Source organism: Nothobranchius furzeri, chromosome 8 (assembly GCF_043380555.1).
Source record: "Nothobranchius furzeri strain GRZ-AD chromosome 8, NfurGRZ-RIMD1, whole genome shotgun sequence".
NCBI classification, from domain to species: Eukaryota; Metazoa; Chordata; class Actinopteri; order Cyprinodontiformes; family Nothobranchiidae; genus Nothobranchius; species Nothobranchius furzeri.
Genome location: NC_091748.1, coordinates 71,128,377 through 71,153,633, shown reverse-complemented (window position 1 = coordinate 71,153,633; position 25,257 = coordinate 71,128,377). Strand labels below are relative to the sequence as shown.

Below are 25,257 nucleotides of genomic sequence, written 5' to 3'. Positions count from 1 at the left end.
ACAAGACTGAAGTTGTTGTCTTTGAAAATAAGAAGGATGGGATGGAGGTTATTGCTCAACTTGGTGCTAGAGAAATAAAGACAAAGATTCGGGTTAGAAGTTGCGGTGTCATACAGGTGCTGGCCAGTAAATTAGAATATCATCAAAAGGTTGAAAATATTTCAGTAATTCCATTCAAAACGTGAAACTTGTACATTATATTCATGCAATGCACACAGACCAATGTATTTCCGATGTTTATTACGTTTAATTTTGATATTTATAGGTGACAACCAATGAAAACATCAAATCTGGTATCTCAGAAAATTAGAATATTCTAAAGGCCAATGAAAAAATGTTTGTTTCTCTAATGTTGGCCAACTGAAAAGAATGAACATGAAAAGAATGTGCATGTATAGCACTCAATACTTAGTCGGGGCTCCTTTTGCCTCAATAACTGCAGTAATGCGGCGTGGCATGGACTCGATCAGTCTGTGGCACTGCTCAGGTGTTATGAGAGCCCAGGTTGCTCTGATAGTCGTCTTCAGCTCCTCTGCATTGTTGGGTCTAGCGTATTGCATCCTCCGCTTCACAATACCCCATAGATTTTCTATGGGGTTAAGGTCAGGCGAGTTTGCTGGCCAATCAAGGACAGGGATACCATGGTCCTTGAACCAGGTGCTGGTGGTTTTGGCACTGTGTGCAGGTGCCAAGTCCTGTTGAAAGGTGAAGTCTGCATCCCCATAAAGTTGGTCAGCAGCAGGAAGCATGAAGTGCTCTAAAACTTCCTGGTAGACGGCTGCATTGACCCTGGACCTCAGGAAACAGAGTGGGCCAACACCGGCAGATGACATGGCACCCCACACCATCACTGACGGTGGAAACTTTACACTGGACCTCATGCAACGTGGATTCTGTGCTTCTCCGCTCTTCCTCCAGACTCTGGGTCCTTGATTTCCAAAGGAAATGCAGAACTTGCTTTCATCAGAAAACATAACTTTGGACCACTCAGCATCAGTCCAGTCCTTTTTGTCCTTGGCCCAGGCGAGACGCTTCTTGCGCTGTTTCTTGTTCAAGAGTGGCTTGACACACGGAATGCGACACCTGAATCCCATGTCTTTCATGAGTCTCCTCGTGGTGGTTCTTGAAGCGCTGACTCCAGCTGCAGTCCACTCTTTGTGGATCTCCCCCACATTTTTGAATGGGTTTGTCGTCACAATTCTCTGCAGGGTGCGGTTATCCCTAGAGCTTGTACACTTTTTTCTACCACATTTTTTCCGTCCCTTCGCCTGTCTGTTAATGTGCTTGGACACAGAGCTCTGCGAACAGCCAGCTTCTTTAGCAATCACCTTTTGTGTCTTGCCCTCCTTGTGCAAGGTGTCAATGATTGTCTTTTGGACAGCTGTTAAGTCAGAAGTCTTCCCCATGATTGTGGTGCCTTCAAAACAAGACTGAGGGACCTTTTAAAGGCCTTTGCAGGTGTTTTGAGTAAATCAGATGATTAGAGTGGCAGCAGGTGTCTTCTATATTCAGCCTTTTCAGAATATTCTAATTTTTTGGGATACCAAATTTGGAGTTTTCATTAGTTGTCACTTATGAATATCAAATTTAAATGTAATGAACATTGGAAATACATTGGTCTGTGTGCATTGCATGAATATAATGTACAAGTTTCACGTTTTGAATGGAATTACTGAAATATTTTCAACCTTTTGATGATATTCTAATTTACTGGCCAGCACCTGTATATGAGCTCCACTGGTCACATTAAGGCTATGATGTAGCTACAGCTGCCCTGGGGGGCACTGACAGAGGCGAGGCTGCCGAGCACTAGCGCCACCGGTGCCTCCGACCACCACCAGCAGGCAAGGGGGGTTAAGTGTCTTGGCCAACGACGCAACGACAGTGGCAGACTGAGCGGGGCTCGAACCTGCAACCTTCCGATTACGAGGCGAGCACTTAACTCCTTTGCCACCGTCGCCCCTATAGATCAGCGTTTTATTATCTTCATTAAGTAGCAAGAGTCAAGGGTCTCATGTCCAGACAAGACCTAGAAAAACTTACTCATGCATTCATCTCCAGCAGGCTGGACTATTGCAATGGTCTTTTGACTGCTCTTCCCAAGAAAGCAGTGAAGCAACTGCAGCTTATTCAGAACGCTGCTGCTAGAGTTTTAACAAGAACCAAGAGAACCGAGCACATCACTCCCGTTCTTAAATCTCTACGCTGGTTACCAGTAAAGTACTTGTACTAGTTTATAAGTCACTCAATGATATGGGACCAAAATACATGTTAGATCTCCATCCTGTATACAACTCAGCAGGGCTCTGAAACCCTTAGGAAACAGTCAGCAGGTAGAACCTCGGGTCAGAACGAAACAGGGTGAAGCTGCTGTTGGGTACCGTGTTGCACACAGATGGAATCAGCTTCCTCATGACCTCAAGACAGAGAATCCTCCAACAGAACCTGTGAAACAGGCTGCCTAAGCTGGTGAGGAGTCACAGAAAATGAGTAACAAACAAACGCCAAACAGTCAGAAAGAACGTAGATTCTGAATTAGAGACACACTCTGTTGTGTGTTTCCTCATTTCCAGTTTGGCCATGCTGTGGTACGTTTTGTTTGTGATTTTCTGACTTTGTTATTCTGAGAATTCACCTCACCACCTCTTGTAAAATAATCCAATCACAACAATGACGAGAGCGATGCTGATACCCGGCTTCCCTTCGTCAGCATCTGAAACGAACACAGGCCCACACCTGGAAACTTGTCATGTGGCCGTGTGCTCGACAGCTTGCTGATTCAGCTTAAGCGCATCCCGTTTCTACCTGAGAAAGATTAGTCTGCAGTGTTGATGCGGGTTGGAAGTGTGATGAAGCACTTTGGCTGCGGCTAAACGTGTAATTAGATTTTCACGTCTCATTTCACCTGCTAGATGCCTGAACAGTCGCAGAGACTCAAAGCGTTTCTTCAGTCTCTCATGAAAGGAAAGGTAGGATGCAACCAAAACACTGTTCAAGCCACTCCACAAAACCCAACAGTTTAGACAGTTTAATGCAACTGAAAATCACACTCGGCTGTTTTTGTTTGTGCTTTAAACATTAGGAGAGAAAGTCTGCTAAATCGACATTTTCACCACTTTCTGAGCGCCAGACTGAGCTGTGTAAGCACGTGTAAATAGCTTGATCGTGCTTTTCCAGAGCTTGGGTTTGTGAATTTGTGCTGCAACCTGGTCTTTGTGTGTGTCTGGTGACCCTGATCCACCTATCAAGGCCACATGGAGGGGTGTGTTCACATGATTGATGTTAAGCTCGCATACAATGAGGGCATTGCGTCCTTTTGCATTTAGGAGCATTAATCACACTCCCTCACTGTGTGCAGATTAAAGCAAAGAAACCAATTCAATTCTTATTTTTTGCATCAATTAATACAAACTTTGTACATTACTGTGATCTTTTTCTTCCTTAGCACCTCAGTGGTTCAGTCTGGACATAAATGTGTCATTTCCACCAGGTAAAAAAGACATTTCAAAGTAAAATAACTCAAATAGTCCCTTTTTTTTCTTTTTTTTTTTCCCTTCTCTCTTTCTGCAGGTCTAGAAGCAGATTCTTGTTCATTAGTGTTTATTTTTGTGGAACCCCCCCCCCCCCCCACACACACACACACACCTTTTGTCTCTTCCTTTCTCTTTCACCTCTGTCTCCGTGTCTGGTCGGAATTAAAAAGCATTCAAAAACAATAAAGTTTTAAGTATTAGGCTAATGCAGAAAGATAGATAGTTCCTAATCAGGTCACTGAGAGGTAAAAAAATCAAAGCACAGCTTTCAGAGAAGAATCACCCTCACAACACTTTAAGGTGAAAATAACAAATACTCGTTATTCACATTTATAAAACAAGTTAAATTTAAAAAATCTAAATATGCTATTAAAGCAGCCCTATCAGTCTCAGGCTCAATGCATAAAACATTAAGTTGGTAAATATGTTCAGACATGTTTGCACATTTAATTAGGTAGGAATGTGTTTTTTAAGCTTGGAGGAAACTGAAAAAGTTGATCTTTTGTGTAGAAACGTTAAAACCAATGTCAAAAATATTCTGTCAGGCATCATATATGACATCATATTGTAGTTCTTCTGCAGCAGATTAATTTGTCTTTAGAACCAAAGCCCCTTTAGATCTCAGATTAAAGCTAGTACGAGTAATTTGCCGTGACATGCAGCAGAAACAAACTTCTGGTGCAAAAAAAAAGTCTTTCCATGAACGCAAAAGGACATTTTTATTCAGGAAGTAAACACCAATTATGTGATTGTTCCCAGAAGATGGACCTGTAAACATTCCTTTACCTGGCGTGTAATCCCACAGAACGCCACAGCAAACATGTTCGGGAATGTTTAAACAATCTATAATTAAGTTTCAGAGTAAAGTAAACAGTTTATGATGAAATAATAAATGAAGGTGATTAAATCTGGGTGTGAACGACATGTTGGGAGGGTTTATCCGTCTAAGGTTTGGGCTTAGTTGTGCTGATCACAGTCGTCCTGGCCTGACCCTAGCGCCGCTCACGGCTGAGTGTTGGATCATTCCTGCTCAGACGGTGCAGGTTACCTGTTTGCCTGTTCAGCACATGTGCTGAGGTTTGTTCACTTGTCAAAACGAGCTCAGGTATGTTTGGGCCGCCACGAGGAATGAAGGGGTTGGTGAGGCAAAACGATCCGCTGCCAAGAGCGAAGAGAGCCAGATGCTTTGTGCATTTCTGATGATGTGTGTTCTAGAACAACTTGGATAGGCTGTTGGATTTCTCCAGACAAAGCCAAAAAACAAGTCCTGATTTAGATGAATTCGCCAATAATGAAATGCAGAATAGCCTGAAGCAAATGAAGGTTGTCAGGGTTTGTAATTCATCGCTTAATCTCAGGTGTGGAGATCTGGCTGACCATGCATTAACGCGCACACAGAGCAATGGATACTGTATGATCATAAGCAATACTATTCACCTCATTTAAATTTGTATCAGTCAAATTAGTTCAACACACTTTCAGATAATTAGTAGGATTGTCTAAAGTTTATTTGGATTTTGCAGAAAAGTCATGTCTGGTTGGGTGGCTGGGTGTGTGTGGGGGGTGGTGTCGGTTTGACTAGAGCTCATCCATCCATCCATCCATCCATCCATCCATCCCTCCATCCCTCCATCCATCCATCCATCCATCCATCCATCCAAACCTGCTTATTAATTGCAGGGTCGCTGGTGCTTATCTCCAGCAGTCTCTGGGCAAACAAGCGGGGTACATCCTGGACAGATTGCCAGTCCATTGCAGGACAACACAGAGACACACAAGACAAACAACCATGCATACACACACACCTAAAGGCAAATTAGACAGACCAATCAACCAGACCACAGTTTGTGAGGCTGAAGAACTGCACATCAAACCAGGTGATCAGTAACATTGGAGCACCACAGGGGACTGTACTCACACCATTCCTTTTCACCTTGTACACCTCAGACTTCCAGTACAAATCAGAGACCTGTCATCTACAGAAATACTCAGATGACTGCAGTTGTCAGGTGTATCAGACATGGACAGGAAGCTGAGTACAGAAAGCTGGTGGAGCGCTTTGTGGCATGTTGTGGAAACAATCATCTGACCTTGAACGTGAACAAAACAAAGGAGATTATTTTAGACTTCAGAAGAAACAGGGTGGAGTCAAACACTGTTTCCATCATGGGAGAAGAAGTGGAGGTGGTTGAGGAATACAAATACCTTGGAGTCCACCTGGACAATAGCCTAGTGAACCAGACCAAATTCTTGCTTTGCAAAGTTTGGTCTAGGCACGCTCCATTGGAACCTCCGCAGCTCCTACCAGGACTCTGGCTAGCCAATCACAGCTCTCTAGAGGGGTTTCAAACACATAAAGAGCTGTGATTGGTCCATAATGGTGGGCCAATCATAGTGTTCTATCTGCTTAGTGAACAAATCACAGACCTTTATCCGCTTTGTGGGCCAATCAGGGCACTCTATATGCCTGGTGGGTGGGATGATGCAACAGAGTGAAACAAGAGTATGTCACATTCATTGTCCAGTGGAATGCGGAGATCATTTGAAAGTCAACGGTAGAACCCGCCCCACAACCGAGAACCGTCAATGGAGAGTGGTCAGACTAAATAATACATTTACCTGGACAACAGACTGGACTGGAGAAAGAACAGCGAAGCCGTTTACAAGAAGGGACACAGCAGACTGCACTTCTTGAGGACGCTTTGGTCCTTCAATGTATGTAACAAGATGCTGCAGATCTTCTACAAGTCTGTTGTTGAGAGTGTAATCTCTTCAGCCATCGTCTGTTGGGGTAGCAGCATCAGAAGCAGGGACCTGAAAAGGCTCAACAGCCTAATAAAAAAGGCTGGTTCTGTTCTGGGGACGACTGTGGAACAACTGGAGGAGATAATGCAAAGAAGGATTCTCCACAGAATCAAGAAAATGATGGACAACCCTGAGCATTCTCTTCACAAGACTGTCCGACAACGGAAGAGTGTCTTCAGTCAGAGGCTTCTTCAGTTTCGCTGCAACACTGACCGCTACTAGTGATGTTACCTGTGACACGCAGGATTCGAAGCTTGTATCACCAAAACGAACCACCGCAGAGCAAAGCACTGTGTCAGAGCTTGATTTGTTTACCGAAAGTCACGTGACCAATGAGCAACGATGCTTCGATTCACCCTTCCACCCACGTGACCGCTTCACACGTTGTTTCAAACATTTAAAGCAACGCAAACCGAGAGGCGCAGGTTTATGGCAAGCCAAATGAGCATTTATTCTGATATCAGGATATCAGCCAGAATTGTCATGAACATGTAAGCCATTTCTGTCCACTAGTTAACTATTAGCCATGTTTGTGTCAACTAGTTAAATAGTGACAGCCTAAATGTCAACTAGTTAGCTAGTAAGGCCTAAATTCTCTCTAGTTAACTAGTTAAAATGTTTCATATCTTACTAGTTAACTAGTATTGCTCAGTGTGTTCACTAGTTAACTAGTGCACATTTATGTCTACCACAAGTTAACTAGTGTGCACATTTTGACCCTCACTAGTTAACTAGTGAGACAAATACCTTCAAGTAGCTGACTGGTATGCATCTCTGCTTTTGTTAGTTAACTAGTGAGCAGTTTATGTTTCAACTAGTTAACTACTGAAGCCTAAATGTGTTCACTAGTTAACTAGTGCACATTTCTGCTGTCACTAGTTAACTAGTGGGCACGTTTTCACCCTCGATATTTAACTAGTTGACACAAACATGGCTAACTAGTTAACTAGTGGACAGAAATGGCTTACATGTTCATGACAATTCTGGCTGATATCCTGATATCAGAATAAATGCTTATTTGGCTTGCCATACAGGTTTGTATGACCTGAGATTGACGGTTCAGGATTCAGGATTCAGTGATTAAACACCGAGTCGCAAAAATGGATCCTGTAGCAAAAAGAGGGCGTTCTGAGATGTGGGAATGTTTCAATTTAATCTCTCCAAATAAGGTTTGAAAATGTATTTGGTCTAGTCTAGTAAATTACCTTTATAGTAGTAATACTTAGTGCATATTGTAGGGCTATATCTTTTAGACCATCTGTCATTTTCCTTTAATTAAATTAAAATCTAGTTTGGTATGGTTTTTCTTCTTTTATTGGTAATTAATATAATAGTTGATGAGCTTTTCAGTTTGGTTGTACGTGTAATGGAATTTAGTATGTCCTATCCTTATGTGAATTTTCTAATCTTCATTTTGTTACTCTATTTCTAAAAAAGATACATAAATTGAGTTAATTATTCCTGCCTAATAACCCAATAGAAATGTGAAAAGTAAAATATTTGAATATGTAGAGAATGTTAATATGTGTAAATTAGATATATTTCATCACGTATCCCATAAAAATAAACATTGTTTCATTTCAAGTATTCACACCAAGAAAAGCAATTTCAGTATATTTAATGTAATGTTCAAATTCAAGATACTTTTATTATAAGATCCTGAGGAAGCTTTTTAATGCTTTATTTGTCCATGAAGTTCAATACACCATTCATTTTCAGTAGAATTGGCTGACAATACAATGAAATACAAACATTTACCAGCAGATGTCCTCACAGAGTTTTGAAGCATCGAACCTTGAACCTTTTTTCAATACAATTGGATTGTAAAGCTTTGTTGGTTCAAAAGGCTTCACATCATCATCACTAACCGCTACTGAAGATCCTTCCTGCCAACAGCCATTGTAATATACAACAACTCTTTGATGACTTTATTATTATTATTATTCTGAGCTACTCGTCTCGTCTCGTCTTCCTCCGCTTATCCGGGTCCGGGTCGCGGGGGCAGCATCCCAACTAGGGAGCTCCAGGCCGTCCTCTCCCTGGCCTTGTCCACCAGCTCCTCCGGCAGGACCCCAAGGCGTTCCCGGACCAGATTGGAGATGTAACCTCTCCAACGTGTCCTGGGTCGACCCGGGGGCCTTCTGCCGGCAGGACATGCCCGAAACACCTCCCCGGGGAGGCGTCCAGGAGGCATCCTGACCAGATGCCCAAACCACCTCAACTGGCTCCTTTCGATCCGGAGGAGCAGCGGTTCTACTCCGAGTCCCTCCCGAATGTCCGAGCTCCTCACCCTATCTCTAAGGCTGAGCCCGGCCACCCTACGGAGGAAACTCATTTCGGCCGCTTGTATCCGCGATCTCGTTCTTTCGGTCATTACCCAAAGCTCATGACCATAGGTGAGGATTGGGACGTAGATCGACCGGTAAATCGAGAGCCTGGCTTTCTGGCTCAGCTCCCTCTTCCCCACGACAGATCGGCTCAGCGTCCGCATCACTGCAGACGCCGAACCAATCCGCCTGTCGATCTCCCGATCCCTCCTACCCTCACTCGTGAACAAGACCCCGAGATACTTAAACTCCTCCACTTGAGGTAGGACCTCTCCCCCGACCCGGAGGTGGCAAGCCACCCTTTTCCGGTCGAGAACCATGGTCTCAGATTTGGAGGTGCTGATCCTCATCCCAGCCGCTTCACATTCGGCCGCGAACCTACCCAGCAAGAGCTGAAGGTCAGAGCTGGATGAAGCTAGGAGGACCACATCATCCGCAAAAAGCAGAGACGAGATTCTCCTGCCACCAAACTCGACACACTCCACACCACGGCTGCGTCTAGAAATTCTGTCCATAAAAGTGATGAACAGAACCAGTGACAAAGGGCAGCCCTGGCGGAGTCCAACCCTCACTGGGAACAGGTCCGACCTCCTACCGGCTATGCGGACCAAACTCACGCTCCTCTGGTAAAGGGACTGAATGGCCCTTAACAGAAAGCCACCCACCCCATACTCCTGGAGCGTCCCCCACAGGGTGCCCCTGGGGACACGGTCATAAGCCTTCTCCAAATCCACAAAGCACATGTGGATTGGTTGGGCAAACTCCCATGCCCCCTCCATCACCCTTGCAAGGGTATAGAGCTGGTCCACAGTTCCACGGCCAGGACGAAAACCACATTGCTCCTCCTCTATCTGAGATTCAACTATCGATCGGACCCTCCTCTCCAGTACCTTGGAGTAGACCTTTCCAGGGAGGCTGAGGAGTGTGATCCCCCTATAGTTGGAACACACCCTCAGGTCACCCTTCTTAAAGATGGGGACCACCACCCCGGTCTGCCACTCTCTAGGAACTGCCCCCGATGACCACGCAATGTTGTAGAGACGTGTCAACCATGACAGCCCTACAACATCCATAGCCTTGAGATACCCAGGACGAACCTCATCCGCCCCCGGGGCTCCGCCGCTGTGTAGTTGTTTGACTACCTCAGCAACTTCTGCCCCCGAGATCGGACAGTCCATCCCCAGGCCTCCCAGCTCTGGTTCCTCCTCGGAATGCGCATTGGTGGGATTGAGGAGCTCCTCAAAGTATTCCTTCCACCGTCCGACTATAGCCTCAGTTGACGTCAGCAGCTCCCCATCCCCACTGTAAACAGTGTGAGCGAGTTGCTGCCTTCCTCTCCTGAGGCGCCGGACAGTTTGCCAGAACCTCTTTGGAGCCGATCAATAGTCTTTCTCCATGGCCTCACCAAACTCCTCCCACGCCCGAGATTTTGCCTCGGCAACTGCCACTGCTGCACCCCGCTTGGCTATCCGGTACCTGTCTGCTGCCTCCGGAGACCCACAGACCAGCCACGCCCTGTAGGCCTCCTTCTTCAGCCTGACGGCTCCCCGAACCTCTGGTGTCCACCAGCGGGTACGGGGGTTGCCACCACGACTGGCACCGGCCACCTTACGACCACAGCTAGCAACAGCCGCCTCGACAATCGCAGAGTGGAACAAGGCCCACTCGGACTCAATGTCCCCCACTGCTCTCGGGACGTGGTCAAAGCTCTGCCGGAGGTGGGAGTTGAAGACCGTCTTGACAGGTTCTTCTGCCAGGCGTTCCCAGCAGACCCTCACTATGCGTTTGGGTCTGCCAGGTCTACGCGGCATGTTCCCTTGCCATCTGATCCAACTCACCACCAGGTGGTGATCAGTTGACAGCTCCACCCCTCTCTTCACTCGGGTGTCCAAAACATACGGCCGCAGGTCAGATGATACGACTACAAAATCTATCATCGACCTGTGACCTAGGCTACCCTGGTACCAAGTGTACCGGTGGGCATCCTTATGTTCGAACATGGTGTTCGTTATGGCCAAACTGCGGCTTGCACAGAAGTCCAATAACAAAACACCGCTCGAGTTCAGATTAGGTGGGCCGTTCCTCCCAATCACACCCCTCCAGGTCATGCTGTCATTGCCCACATGAGCATTGAAGTCCCCCAGCAGGACAATGGAGTCCCCTGATGGAGCACTATCTAGCACTCGTCCCAGGGACTCCAAAAAGGGTGGGTACTCTGAACTGATATTTGGCCCATAAGCACAAACAACAGTCAGGACCCGTTCCCCGACCCGAAGGCGCAAGGAAGCTACCCTCTTGTCCCCCGGGGTAAACCCCAACACACAGGCAGAGAGTCTCGGGGCTAACAAAAAGCCAACCCCAGCCCTCTGCCTCTCACCCGGAGCAACTCCAGCAAAGTAGAGTGTCCAACCCCTCTCCAGGTCTCGGGTTCCAGAGCCAATGCAATGTGTCGAGGTGAGTCCGACTATATCTAGCCGGTACCGCTCAACCTCTGCCACAAGCTCCGGCTCCTTCCCCGCCAGCGAGGTGACGTTCCATGTCCCAAAAACTAGTTTTCTTGTCCGGGGATTGGACTGCCAAGGCTCCCGCCTTGGTCTGCCACCCGATTCGCATTGCACCGGACCCTTCATGTTCCTCCTGCGGGTGGTGGGTCCACAGTTGGACGAGCCCATGTATCCGGTTCGGGCTGGGCCCGGCCGGGCCCCATGGGCGAAAGCCCGGCCACCAGGCGCTCGCTCACGGGCCCCAACCCCAGGCCTGGCTCCAGGGTGGGACCCCGGTAACCCTCCGGGCCGGGTACTCCGACTCTTCGTTTTAACCGCCATTAAAGATCCTTCGAACCTTCGAATTCTGAGCTACTACAGCAATCAATTTCCCTCTGGGATTTATGAAGTATTTTTGAACTGAATTGAATTGAATTTATTAAAAAACGAGTGAATGAGAGCTTTAATGAGTTATGTTTGTGCAAATCTTGGTTAGCCTTAGAAAACAGATGTGCTTTTTGACAGCTGGTTTGTCTTGCAGTAGAGACAAAAGTTCTGTTTCATAGAGTCACTTTGATGCAACATGTGCTGCCTGCAAACCCTCAGCTTGTGACAACGTTTCTGCAGCCTTTCCATTACAGACAGTCAGAACTCCCCCCATGTAGCATCCTGATTTTTAATATGAAAGAGGCCTCAGGCAGCATGGAATGAATTATGTCAATGGGGGTCTCTCGTGGTGCAAACCTGTGTGTGTGAGCCCTCAAGATACAGACTTAAGGAAAAATATGCTGAAGCCTGAGGGCAAACATGGTGTGAGTAACCAAATCACCTATGGAGGCTGATTATATTTGACCCAGATCTCCTCTCGCTGTAGAGCTACTCTCCTCTTCTCAGCTCACCTCGTGTAAAACCGCTTTGCACTTCACTGCCCGTGTTTTCCACCTTCTTCCAATCCTGCACTACATGGATGCACATTTCATGAGAAAGTCAAACAACCTGCAACATGATGTACTCCAATTTCAACTTTCTTAAAGATCTATGCAGTGTTGCTTTTGCATAACTAATGAAAACAAATGTTTAGATCTCAACAACAAATACATATTTTATTTCCAGCACTTGACCGTTTAACAGGTTTTCTTTCTGCTTTCGTAAATAATGAATCTTTTCCATTAACATCATATGCTAGATACCTAATAACAGATTTACATTAAGATTTGATCAAGTATATTGTTACGTCCCTCAGCTCGCTAGGAGTGATGTGTAGGAGGGAGTAAGAGATGTTGTGTGTAGTTTTAATAATAACAAAGTAAATGTGTCGCCAACAAAGGATTTTTAGTAAACACAAAGAGCCTACAAAAGTAAAAAAAGGATTAACAGAAAGCGCCTGACCAAAAGGGCTGGGAGGAGGAAAAGTATATTACTAAAATATTCAAAATATATATAAACCAAACAAGAGACGTCCTGATAAGCAGAGACGCTCGGGGGAAATCCAAAGGGGGAGTCAAAGGCCAGTCCGAAGTCAAAGTACCATAAATCCTAATGAACAAGAGTCTAAACCACTAAATCACCAAAGTACCACGAAGCTGACACACACACAAGCACACGAGGAGAAGAGAGCAGTATGAACACTTCCCTGTACCTTCTCACTCAATGAGGGCAAGAGAGCAGCTTTTAATAGCTGCTCAGGTGATTATCAAATTACCCACAGCTGGGCACCGGGAGACAGACGAGGCAGAAGCCACTGAGGCCATCTTGTGGCCGAAAAGGGGCACTGTACGTAACCCCCCCCCCCCCCCCCCCCCCCTTAAGATAATAAATGGGGGGCTTAGAAAGATCAACATTTATTAAAAACGAGGTCTCCCGCTATAACACACGCATAAAAACTAACTAGCTAACTCCTGGATCACAGAAGGCGGGCAGATTAAACACACATGTTCCCCAGCGCTGCAGAGTGTTCCCGAGATGTTAGCTTGCACTAACAACACTAGCCTTATACGTATATAAACTTATGAAACAATTTTCCAATAGTTGGCACCCGTTCAGTCCACACTCATACCCAGCTGCAATTTTGACCCTAAAGTATATTCTCAATAACATGAGGAAACCATTTTTTGAACATTTTTTTATGGGAAATTATTAAACAGTCTTAGGAAGCAGGCTGAGTTAGCAAACTAAACATATTAAAAGTGCAAAACATAAAAAAATGTATAATCTTTCAGTTACAGTTTTTCTCAATTGCTAAAATGCTAAAATCCATTGACTGAAGAAAGTTCTCAGTTGCTTGAACTCATTAAGCTAACTGTTGAGCCTGTTGTTAGCAAAACTCTAAACGCATTCTCATACTTAAAACACTTTCTGCACTCTAATGTACATGTCATCCATAACGGTAAACACAGTGGCACATACTTACCCATAACAAGAGCACAAATGTCATTGATTGAACACAATCAGTCAAAATAGATTTCACTTGTTTCAAATGATGTGACAACCAATATAAGCAAGTTCAGAGAGCAAACAAGTTGTTGAAGGTGGGAATGAGAAAGTGTGACAATGGATAGAAGAATTCATGTGAGAGGACGAGGACGGGTGCGTATGCGAGGTGGGGGATGAGGAGGAGGGCAAGAAAGAGAAAGAGGAGGATGAAGAGGAAAAGCAAGACGAAGAGTGGAAATAGCCAATGAAATTTGAGCAACAATCATAGACCATGTTGTTGTCCATGGGCTGACAATGATGGAAAGATGACTTAGAGTGCATCCCAATTTGAGGCTGAGGAGGGAAAATATTGCATGTGATGTCGAAGTGCTGTGGCCTGAGCCCACAGACAAGAAGAGGCCCATTGATAACGTGATTAGTCCTTTGATGTTTTTCATTTCATGTATTTTTTTTCACTGTCATTGAACACTGTAGCACAATGGACTGCATGCTGTATATGGTACAATAAACAAATTAAATGACCCTGAACATTGTGCTTTCTATTTTTTGGTGCATTGTTTACTGACTGCTTGATGGTGTATGTAATTTTGAGTACATTGTTTATGATTTGAGAGTAGTGTTTGATTTTGAGCACAGCTAAACCTGTGTTGAGGCGAAAGTTTGATTTTGCAAGAGGAATGAGAGGTTTTGTAAATCGTGCTTGAAGCTGAGGTTTTGTGTTTAATGTTTTGAGAAAAGGGAGCAAGGTTTCAGGAATTGTGCTTTAGCAATTGAGAAAAACTGTAAGTCTCTTTTCAATTTTTCTGAATGAACTTTGACTCCTGCACACAGCATAGACTAGAAGAGTAGACACCGCACCAACCGCTACTGCCCATGTTTGGCCACTTTTGCGGGTTCTACTTTTTTAAAACTCTATGGTTAACAGGATGTTTTAGCTAGGTTTTAGCTCCGGAAAAGCTCCGAGGAGATCTGGAGGTAGAACAGCGAAAGAACGCGTTCACAAACCCGTTCACGCACGCCAGGACGAACGCACTCACTTTTACGTTCGTCAGGCAAAATACGAACGAGTTCAGTTCACGTTCACAAAAAAAAAAATAAAAAATTCACTAACGATCGTTTATTGAATGCGTTCGGGCACAACACTGCTGATAACTCATGCTTTGCTGCTGACAGTATGAACAAAGTTGACAGAAACGGGTCAGTGCAGCACCCCCACAATGAATCAGCATATTTGCAGTAGTAGAGACTTGAACACGAACGATTTGTGAAAAAATAAGATTTTAATTTTACTTCCACAAAAAGCTAATTTTAGATTAGATAACAGCTTGCCATCACATTTAAAAGGCGTCCCTTGTTAATTACATTTTTGAAGCCAGACGGGATGGCTCGCTGGCTACTGCTTCCAGGCGAGTGACTTTTCAGTGCGTCGGGAGCTGCTAATAGCTTGTGACCGACGTGTTTAAGAACCCTGGCTTAAAAGATGTTTTTTATTTCATGCCTTCTAACATAGTATAGTAATAGAGAGCCTAAGTCACTTACGCACCATGGGTCCGCGAAAGAACGAAAAAAAGAATGCAAGTCAACGGGGCTAAAAATGCTATTTTCTAATCTGCTTTGCCTTACGCCCTGGATCACACATATTGCAATTTAAATGAAAATTAATGATGGCTGTTTCGACCATGCCTGTCATGTACTTTGAGATTTATTAGCTTGTAAAAGTTCATAATTAGCATGAATACAAACTAGAAATCGGCACGTTGCATATGTGACATCACCACATAATCTCCTCTCCCCTATAGCTGCCACTTACCACATGGCCAGATTTATGGTGTTTCTTTCCTCCTGTGGGAAGTTTGCTGAACTTAAGCTTGGTTTATGCCTGACGCATTCACTTTCCGCTTGGTGATGCGGCTTGCGGATGGAACGCGCTTCACAACTCGCAGCGTTTATGGTTCGTGCGGCTTGTCTCTGCGGTGAGCCAATATTCTCCCAAACTGTAGGGGGCAGCATGGAGCTCTACGGCATGCATCCAACACTACACCATAGTAGAAGTAAAAATTACTGTTGTTTACAACATGGCATTCCAGCATTTTTAACAGCGTCCTCGTCTTTTCCGACAGTGCGAGCTATTTCTCTCCAAGAATTATTAACATGTTGATCACGGTGATCTCTGAGAGCTGAATCATACAAATGTCTGTGTTTACAAACCTCTGCCATACTAGTTCTTGCCGGTCCGCCATGCTTTTCCGCGTCCGACCGTCTGTGTAGTTAGAAATTTTCCTAGGTGCACGTTGCGGATATTTTGGGCCGTGCGGAAATGCGGTGGAGGGGCGTTGTTAAAATGACGCAATTTCGCCGCGCGGAGCTGTGCGGACCTCGCGGACGCGTCAAGCATAAACCAACCTTCACAGCCCTTTTCCCTCAGTTTTCTCCGTTTCTGGTTCGATGATGTGAAGCGCATTTGTAGTTCTGGACTTATTTTCACACAAAATCTAAAATAGTGTTTTCCCCTGTTCAAAAATAAGCAGAATTAAAATGTGTCTTTAAAATTCACGGACATCTTATGTGAAATCCATGGCACAAAACAAGAGGAATCAGAAAATAGCATTTTTAGCCCCGTTGACTTGCATTCATTTTTTCGTTCTTCCGGGAACCCGTGATGCGGAAGTGACTTAGGCTCCCTATAAATGTATTGTGGAGATAAAAAAAATTAAATGGTTCTTTTGCATTTGTTTAAAAACCTCAGCCAATAACACGGCCAGTACCTTAACCAGCAACTGGACCATCCAATTGTCGTTTTGCCCAGCTACCTCACATCCCTTGGTCCTGCACTTGTGACACACTCAAGTTGGTGTATTAAAAACTAGTGCATTTGGTCTTTAAATAATGAAAATCAGAGCAGATGTGTGGGAAACTGTATTTCTATTTCTCATGTTTGTGTTTTTGATGTATCAATCAGTCACATATATTTATAAAGCACTTTCCACAACCCTGGAAGGTGACCGAAGTGCTCAACATAAGAAAGAAAGGTCAAAAACCATTAAAAAAAATTTAAATCAATTTAAGATAACATAAAAAATATATATAAATAACAAGACCTTAAAATCAATAACTAAAATTAAAGAAGACTCAAAGCCAGATGAGAGGTCCGCTGTAAAAAAGAAAAACCCTGGTGTTAAAAAGCCTGCTGGAAAATCAAACACAGAAAGGAGGTGGTGGTTAAACATGAAATCTTCTTGGACATAAATGTGGGTGAAGTGCAGCACATTAAAAAGCAGGTGTGATTTGTGTTTCAGATCAGAGAAATTAAGTCTCAGACTGAATCTTTTGGATCAGTGAAGAGATGAGAGGATGTGAGATGAGTATTCTGTTTGATCAGCTCTATAAACTAGTGCAGCATACACCCCAGAAGGAAAGTTAACCTGTTATTGTTTGGCAAAAATAAATCTCTAAAATGTCCTAAAAAGAAACTCGAGCTGTGAGGCAAGCTGGTGCAGAAGGTGTTATTTCCTGTTCCTCTGCTTCTTCTCTCTCTGTTATCACACTTCACACACAAACCATCAAGCGCCAGTAAAAGATTCATGGCGCGATGATGATGCAGGCGAATCCTCTTCTGCTCCACTTACCACGGTGGACAAATTTTGCCCTGCAACCCAAATACACACCCACGCACGCACACACAACCACCAGCCCCAGACCTGTTGGGGTGGATGGGGGGAGGAGGGCAGTGAAGCACACAGCTGTGGGGCACTTAATCACCCTTAACCTTCTTGGATGCACACAGAAAAATCCAGAGGCCTAGTCTGTCAGGAGACGAACGCTGCAGAATTCAGCCTGCTGGGCTGCTCAAATCCATCTATGTGTGTGAGAAAAGATTTACATTTTGACTTTGTCTCAAGGGATCCTGAAAAAAAAGGCACCCAGAGGCGAGACGTTTTCAAGTCTTGACTCCACGTCTCTGTGATCCACGCGAGTGAGGATCAAGGCTGAGTTACTGACTGGAGGAGAGGAAGATTTACGGCAATCATTACTGCAGCGCTGCGCTGACGAACAGCCCATGTGATTTAGCAGACTTTGGGGGTTTTTTATCCTCGTTTTGGCAAAACAAAATGTATAGAAATATTAATGCTCTAAAACAGTGGCCCCCCAACCTTTTTTGTACCAGGGACCGGTTTCGCATCAGGCAATATTTTCACGGACCGGTCTTTAACATGTAGCAGATGAATACAAGAAAATAATATCATATGACCAGCACAAAGACTGTGGTATTTTTTAAATGCAACAATAAATGGGAATCCAATGTGCACTTGTAACCTCATCAGCATGAACACACATTACCATCTACTTAACGGTTATGTTGGTTAAGTTTTAACCAGTTAAGTTAAGTTAAGTCTTAACCAACATTGTATTTCCACTCTCCCTAATGGCCTTGGTTTACACGGCAATTTAAAAGCATGCTTTCAAGGTAAGATTCACCAAAAACAATTATAAAGTGAATGAAAAATACAACTCACCAAGGCTGCATCAATGGGAGCCTTGAGCTCGTTTCTGTGTGACGAAACGGTCCCATCTAGGATTAATGGGAGATAATAAAACCCGAAGTGTGTTGCTTATGTCAAGTTTATTCCGTAATTTGGTTTTAGTGGCTGTCATTGCAGAAAACCCTGTTTCACACAGGTAGGATGTTGGAAATGGTAACAGGGTTTTCAACGCTGTTGTGGCGATTTCGGGGTATTCCGCCATGACTTTAATCCAAAAAACTGGCAGAGCCGTTGTCTCAAACATTCTTCAACCACTCTCTCTTTATTCTGCTCTCCCCACCTATTCCACCTTCCTCAGGATCCACTGATTTCCCTCTTTCCTATTCACTCTCTCTCTTTCTTAACATTTTTTCTTTTAAATCGCAATAGCTTATTTTTGCTCATTTTAAATATATTTTTAAACATTTTCTAAATGCTTTTTTGCATTTTTACATTTTTTATTTTTTGTTTTTGTGAAGCGCCTCATGATTTTTATCTTGAGAGGCGCGATAGAAATGATATTTTCTTCTTCTTCTTCTTCTTTTCAGTCTGCCATCGTTTGTGATCTCCAGCAGTTGATCTTCTTCTTGCACAGAGAGGCTTGATTCATCTGGTTTGTTGACAAACGGGTCACAAACCCATTCCTTGGTCATGCGTGGGTCTTTTTTGGTTGGAAAGTAGCGATCAAACTCTTTTGAAAGCACAGACAGGTGATCCTGCATCAGCTGGGAGCAAGACTGCTCAGGCTCAGTCTCTTCCAATAGTCCTGATAATATTGGAAACATGTCAGATATCCCCCTGATCACGCGCCGTCCCCACAGATCCAGTTTTGCTTTAAACGCAGCTACTTTACCTGTCAACTTGAAGACAGTTGTCATTTTCCCTTGAAGTGACGGATTTAGTTCACTGAGAGCGCTGAATACGTCGCATAAGTAAGCAAGTTTTGCGACCCATTGCTCATCACTGAAATGCGCCGCTAGCGGTGAATTTTCTGAGAGAAATCTCTGCAGCGGCTCTCGTAATTCAAACACTCTGGTCAGCGATCTCCCTCCGGATAACCATCTTATTTCTGTGTATAAAAGAAGGCGTCTGTGTTCTGCGTCCGTCTCCTCACAAAGCTGCTCGAACCGGCGCGAGTTAAGGGCATGTGCTTTGATGTGGTCAATGACTTTAACAACATCATTCCGTACATTCTGGTGGCTAGCCAACATTTCCTTGTGAATGACACAATGCGTAAACTCACACTTAGGGGCAACTTCTTTAATCCGAGCAGTTAAACCAGACAGCGGTCCGTTCATGGCGGCAGCGCCGTCTGTGCATATGCCGGCACAATAGGACCATTTCAGTTTTCCCGATGCATAATCATCCAGTGACTTGAATAGTTCTTCGCCTGTGGTTTTTGTCGGCAACGATAGTGCACATAACATATCCTCATGCAGGTCCTCCTGATACAGATATCGAACATGAACAAGTAGAATTGCTTTGTTTTCAATATCTGTAGCTTCATCCACCTGGTGTGCATACCACAGTGATGCATTAATCCTCTCCCAACAGTTGTGAATTGATGTCATCTGCTATTTCCTCAATGCATCAAGTGACGGTGCTGGCTGAAAGAGGCACCTGTGCTATTTTTTTTTTTTTTACGGCAGCTTCTCCGAGAAGTTCACGACAAATGTCTTTAGTGGCAGGGAGGATCAAATCTTCACCAATAGTGAAAGGTTTTTTAGCCTTAGCCATTCAGTTAGCCACCAAGTATAATGCTTTTAATGCACTTAGTAATTTCTCCTGCCCTCAAAATACTCCAAAGGCTTGCCTTTTAATGCTGGGTGTTTGGTCTCCAAGTGGTGAAGCAGTTTTGAAGGCTTCATTGCCTCATTAGAGAGCTGATTGCCACATATAACGCAGAGCGGGCTTGGACCCTGGCAGTCACCTGCCGCGATGAATCCATATGTCAAGTAGGGCTCCTGGTATTGTCTGTTAAATACAGCTTTCTTCTTTTTGGGAGTCGTAGTCTCCTCTTCTTTTGTCTCCTCACTGGGCCGTTTCCCCTTCACAAAGAAACTTTCAAGAGATGCTTGTTTTTTACTCATTTTGCTAGCATAAGGGTGCGTTGTGTTTCGAGCGGTACCGTACTACGTGATCCGGACAAGCTTCCACGCATGCGTCAAGAGTGAGAGGACGGCGGGTGTAATGAAGTGACTCCGGTCGTTTTTCAAAATAAAATTCACTGTGTTATTTTTTTTTCTGTGCGAAAACACTGTGCGGCCCGGTATCAAATGACCCAAGGACCGGTACCGGTCCGTGGCCCGGGGATTGGGGACCTCTGCTCTAAAATACCCACTTTTATCAGGCTTTTATTTGGAGGGTGTGATCAAAGTTCTTCAGAAATTGTGATATTTTATGTCTTTGTGTTAATTCCTCCCAGAGTAACCTAACACCCTATAAAAAAAGGTGTTTATGCTCCCTTGCAGGCATTCAGCTCTCCACTAATGTGACAGCACATCTTTAAAACCAACTTTCTGGGGTGGTGGGTGCTCAGCGTTGGGCGGGGGAGCCTGCTCATCAACACCCCAGCAGAAAGGGTCGAACTCTGGGAACCGGTGATGGTTGTACCCCCATGTGCAGCAGTACCGGGACCAGAGTGAATAGGGTGTGTATGGGGAGCATGAGTGGGTGTCCGGCGTGCATTTTTGTAAGTCTTTGGTTGTGTGTGTATGTGTGAGCATGAGGGAGGGAGTGTGTGACAGTGTTTGTGTATGACTGTATATGTCAGGTGGGGCCTTTGACTCCTCCCTTCTCCTGGGACTTCTTTTGATGATATACATCTTCGTCTCCCCTCTCCCTGCCACACCTGGTGTGGAGTGTGGTTCCTTGGTCTGCCTGGGTCGTGGCTCCCGGGTCAGGGAGTTTAATATTTTTGGCGTCTGCCTGACCAATCCCGGTGGCTGCCTGGTGGGGTCTGGGTCCCTGGGCTCTGCTGGGTCCCCGGCGGGGGTGGTCGCCCCTGTGTCCCGGGTCGCTGGGTCCCGGGCTCGGCCGGCTAGGCAGTGGGAGGTTGTGGGCGGGCCTGTGGACTTGCCGATATCTCCCGGGACTCTGCCGGCTGCTGGCTCTGGCCCCCCGGGGCAATCCTCTGCGCCTCTCGAGGGGAGCGGGGGCTTTTCTGGTCGCAGTCTCCCTGGAGTCCCTGTGCTCTGGGGCAGCTCCTGGATCTCTGGGACTTGGAGCTCCCTCCGTCTCCTACACATCTTTAGGGGGCAGATCTGTGGCCCCTCACACTCTATTGGAGGCTCCTATGGAGAAACCTTACATAAACAAACGCGTGTACACACACAGGTGCTTACATGGTGCTCTCATAAGTATGGACTTGGGCACGTTCAACACAGGTCTTAAGGCTATGGTGGGCACTTAATGCACTGTGATTTATTATCGTGTGATTGTTCAGTTAAACAATGTTGATTATATATTTCTTCATCAAGTTGATGCAGTGGATAACTGGATCTTGTTGTATAGTTGTTGTGTCCCATATATATATTTTCTCTTTCTGCAGGTCTAGAAGCAGACTCTTGTTCATTATTGTTTATTTTTGTGGAACCCAACCTCCCTCACACACACACACACACACACACACACACACACACACACACACACACACACACACACACACACACCTTTTGTCTCTTCCTTTCTCTTTCACCTCTGTCTCCGTGTCTGGTCGGAATTAAAAAGCATTCAAAACAATAACAATAAACTTTTAAGTATCAGGCGTGACATTAAAAGCAAACGCTTTGATGCTCCACCTGAGAGTAAATCTGTAAGGCTTGTCACCAGCATTCAGACATCAATTCTGTTTGTTTCACAGCCAGACAGGGCACGGGAGAAAAATAAATAAATAAGTAAATAAAATTAAATAAATAAAAACTTTCTGAGCTTATTTTTCCAGGTTTTCTTGTTCTATGAGAAACGGATTCATGCACTTAGTATTAAACACCAGAGGTGAAAAAGGTATATTTTTGTGGCATGGTTTGTTTTGTTCAAAACACAAAGCTGTAAAAATGAGCTGGAAGTCACGTATAGGATCAAATACAGGGAAAATCGCCAAAGCCATTGTTGTATTACATAAAGTAACATTTTTCTAAATACTTCTGAGCTGTTGAATGCAGTACTTGTTGATATATCCCAAGCTTCGTGTAGAAGTGCTCTTTCAGGACTTTGTACAGATGTCAGCATTTAGCGATAGCTTTGGCAGTGAGTGATGTCACTGTGCAGTGCCAAAAAGCATCTACACTAACACTAATAATAACATTAAAAGTTGTACTCTGTTGAAGTATGTCATAATGTAAGGGACACTTTGCTATTTTTTATATTTTAAATCATTTTCTTGAGCCAGGATGTGCTAAAATGAGTGACCCTTTACAGGCCACCGAGCCCCTATCGCTCCCTGTGGCCAGAATATTCCACTTGCAACTTCAGACTGGTGCTCTGATGACACCATTCAGCTGACATACCTGGTACTGCAGTCTGCTTCCAGCACTTTTCCAGCGGATTTGTTTAATTTATTGATGAATGACTCCTGTAGACTCTAAGGAAGGCTGGGGAGACATTTCAGCTGTTAGGTATTAAAAAGACGAACGCACAGCGAGGAGATATGTTTTGCTTTTGGTTCTACAAACGAACACTAGGGGGTGCTAAAAACAAGCCAAAACTGCCTAATCTTTCTTTGATCCATTCGGAGAATGAGAACAGCTGTGTGATGTAAAATGTGGAGTTCAATTACCTGAAGAAGCTCTGTTTTTATGGCGATCTGTTAAACAACAAAGCCCTGTGAATTACGTTGTTGAGGGAGGAATTCCGCCATGTTATTATTTTTTTGGGGGGGTTGGGAGTTTAGAAACAGCAATTTTAAAGCAGCGCGATCGGTGCTTCTTTTCTTTTGCTTCTGCTCTGCTTCACAAGCAACTCGTCTAATACTGGTTGTCTTACACAATGTCTGCTGATGTTATTTCCTATTTTAAAAGCAATCAGTGCGTGTTAACCAACTTAGCGACTTCTCCGGGCCGTTTGGAGTACCTACCTCTGATCAGGTACTCCAGAAGTAAAAAATGGCCTGGAACATGGCCCGTTGGTCTGGCCTGGTGAAGTGGTGGTTCCGTAAAATTACCATGAAGTTCTAACCGTGGAAACATGCCTATTTATACTAGAGACCACTGCAAATGTATTGAGAAAATGAGTGAATGAGAGCTTTAATAATAAAAAGATGACTCTAGCCTTTTTATCAAACATAAAGTACAGAAATTTCATGATTTAGCTGAGTGGAAAATATTACAAAAAATGTACATATCCAATAAAAATACCTTACCATCAAATATGAGTAAGTACTTATAATCTGAAAGCAAATGAAGTCCTTAAAACAAACTAAATTTAGAGCTGAAATGAATGAATGAAGTGTCTGGTGTGGAATTATGAAACAACCTGAACAAGGAAATAGACGATTCAAGGCCCTTTAGGTGTTTTAAGTAAAATGTAAATGGATGTAGCGTCTGTGATTTAGCTAGAAAATCAGACCAAGAAGGTGATAAAAGTGGATCTGTGTTTACATTAGAAAGTTCTGTTAGGATTTTATGACGATTTTACTTCGCAAAAAGAGGCAGGTAACACCAAATATTTTCATGTCTCTGCTCCTTTATTCAGTGTTTTGTGCTGATGTGTATTTTCTGTAGTTTTTATTAATTGATTTGTTTATTTATTTATCTATCATTCTGAATTAAAAGAAAAAAGCTGCAAGTAATTTTTCTGTCACATACACTCAGACAACTCCTCGTGGCAGCTTCAAAATGTAGAGAATGTACAGATTCGCTGACTCATTTAAATGCTGCATTACAACTAGACGAATAATGCCGCGCCTCTCTCATTTCAGGTGAGGATGTGAGGATGTGTCCTAAGGGTCCGACCTGCTGCACCAGCACCATGGAGAAGAACCTGGCCGATCTGAGCGCCCAGGAGACCGAGGGACTGATCAGAGAGGCCGGCAGGTCCCTGCAGGCTACTTTCAATGCTCTCCACAGGAGCTTTGACAGTAAGTGGGGTGTTTGTGCACGAGTGCATACAAGACACTCATTACTGCCTCAGCTCAATAACAAACCTTCAGAAGTGAACCCAGAGGAGCGTGACCTTTGTATGTTGTGCATCTGGGAAGTTGTGTTTGTCTGTGCTCGGTGTTCGATACTCCGGCTTCAAAAGCGACGGTGGTGTGTCATTGTGGGAGTCGATGGGCATGAGGTTGTGTGTCCTGTGCGACAAGGAGACCCCCACCTGGGTGCTATAATGAGAACGGAGTCAGCCAGACACAATGAAATGTGATAAGCCGATCCCCTGATCTCGAGGGGAACACACACACACACATACACACACAAACAGAGCCTTGGCTGTCCCCTGGGGCCGCAGCTAGTTCAGCTAATGAGCAGTTGACCTACTGAGGAGCCAAGTCTGCAGATCCCTGCACATCAGAGACAGGGAGGGGATGGAGGGAGGATGGAGACGTGCCACCACTAACAACAGGAAATCATACAAAACCAACAAGGGAAGTGTGTTTGTTGTTTATGAAATGAGTCAAAATGCAAAAATAAAGACAAATAAATGGATGGAAGGAGGAGGACTGTCAGACTGATAGATTATTATTATTATTGGTGTGAAGGCAGCGGGCCACCTCAGTAGCAGCAGTGTGGCGATCCATCTGGCTGTGGTTACAACAGGCTGGCACTGGTCCACGGCCTTTGAAGCACAGTGGTAAAGCCCGGACCATTATCCTGCAGAGACAGCTCTCTGACTTCCTTATTCTCTCTGTTTGACCTCTCTGTCACTTTATATCCATCTGGCAGCAGAGGAAGTTTCAAAGGAGCCTTTAATGTGTTTGAATGAATTAACTGTTTAAATTTATCTTCTCAACAATAAAATTCATCCAGTGTCCCATGCATCACTGCCAGGAAGTAGTTGCAGGTGGTCTTCTGAACAGTTAGGGAAACTTAAAAATCAAAGGAAAAAAATAATAAAATGTTTTTAGTGAAAACGAAGTGATTCCCAAAGAGCTATTGGCTGAATAAAACCTTGGTAAACGTCGGGCCTGTGACTGTTATTCACTAATCGTACCGGATGACAA

The 25,257-nt window shown here is 44.5% G+C and overlaps 1 protein-coding gene across 1 annotated transcript in view; it reads left to right on the top strand.

The window, feature by feature from the left end:
• Positions 1 to 25,257, top strand: part of gpc1a (glypican 1a) — a 63,460-nt gene that overhangs the window by 23,762 nt on the left and 14,441 nt on the right. Inside the window, exon 2 of the mRNA XM_070553971.1 lies at positions 24,019 to 24,177. Coding sequence (XP_070410072.1) covers positions 24,019 to 24,177 — 159 coding nt within the window. The remainder of the gene's footprint in view (positions 1 to 24,018; positions 24,178 to 25,257) is intronic.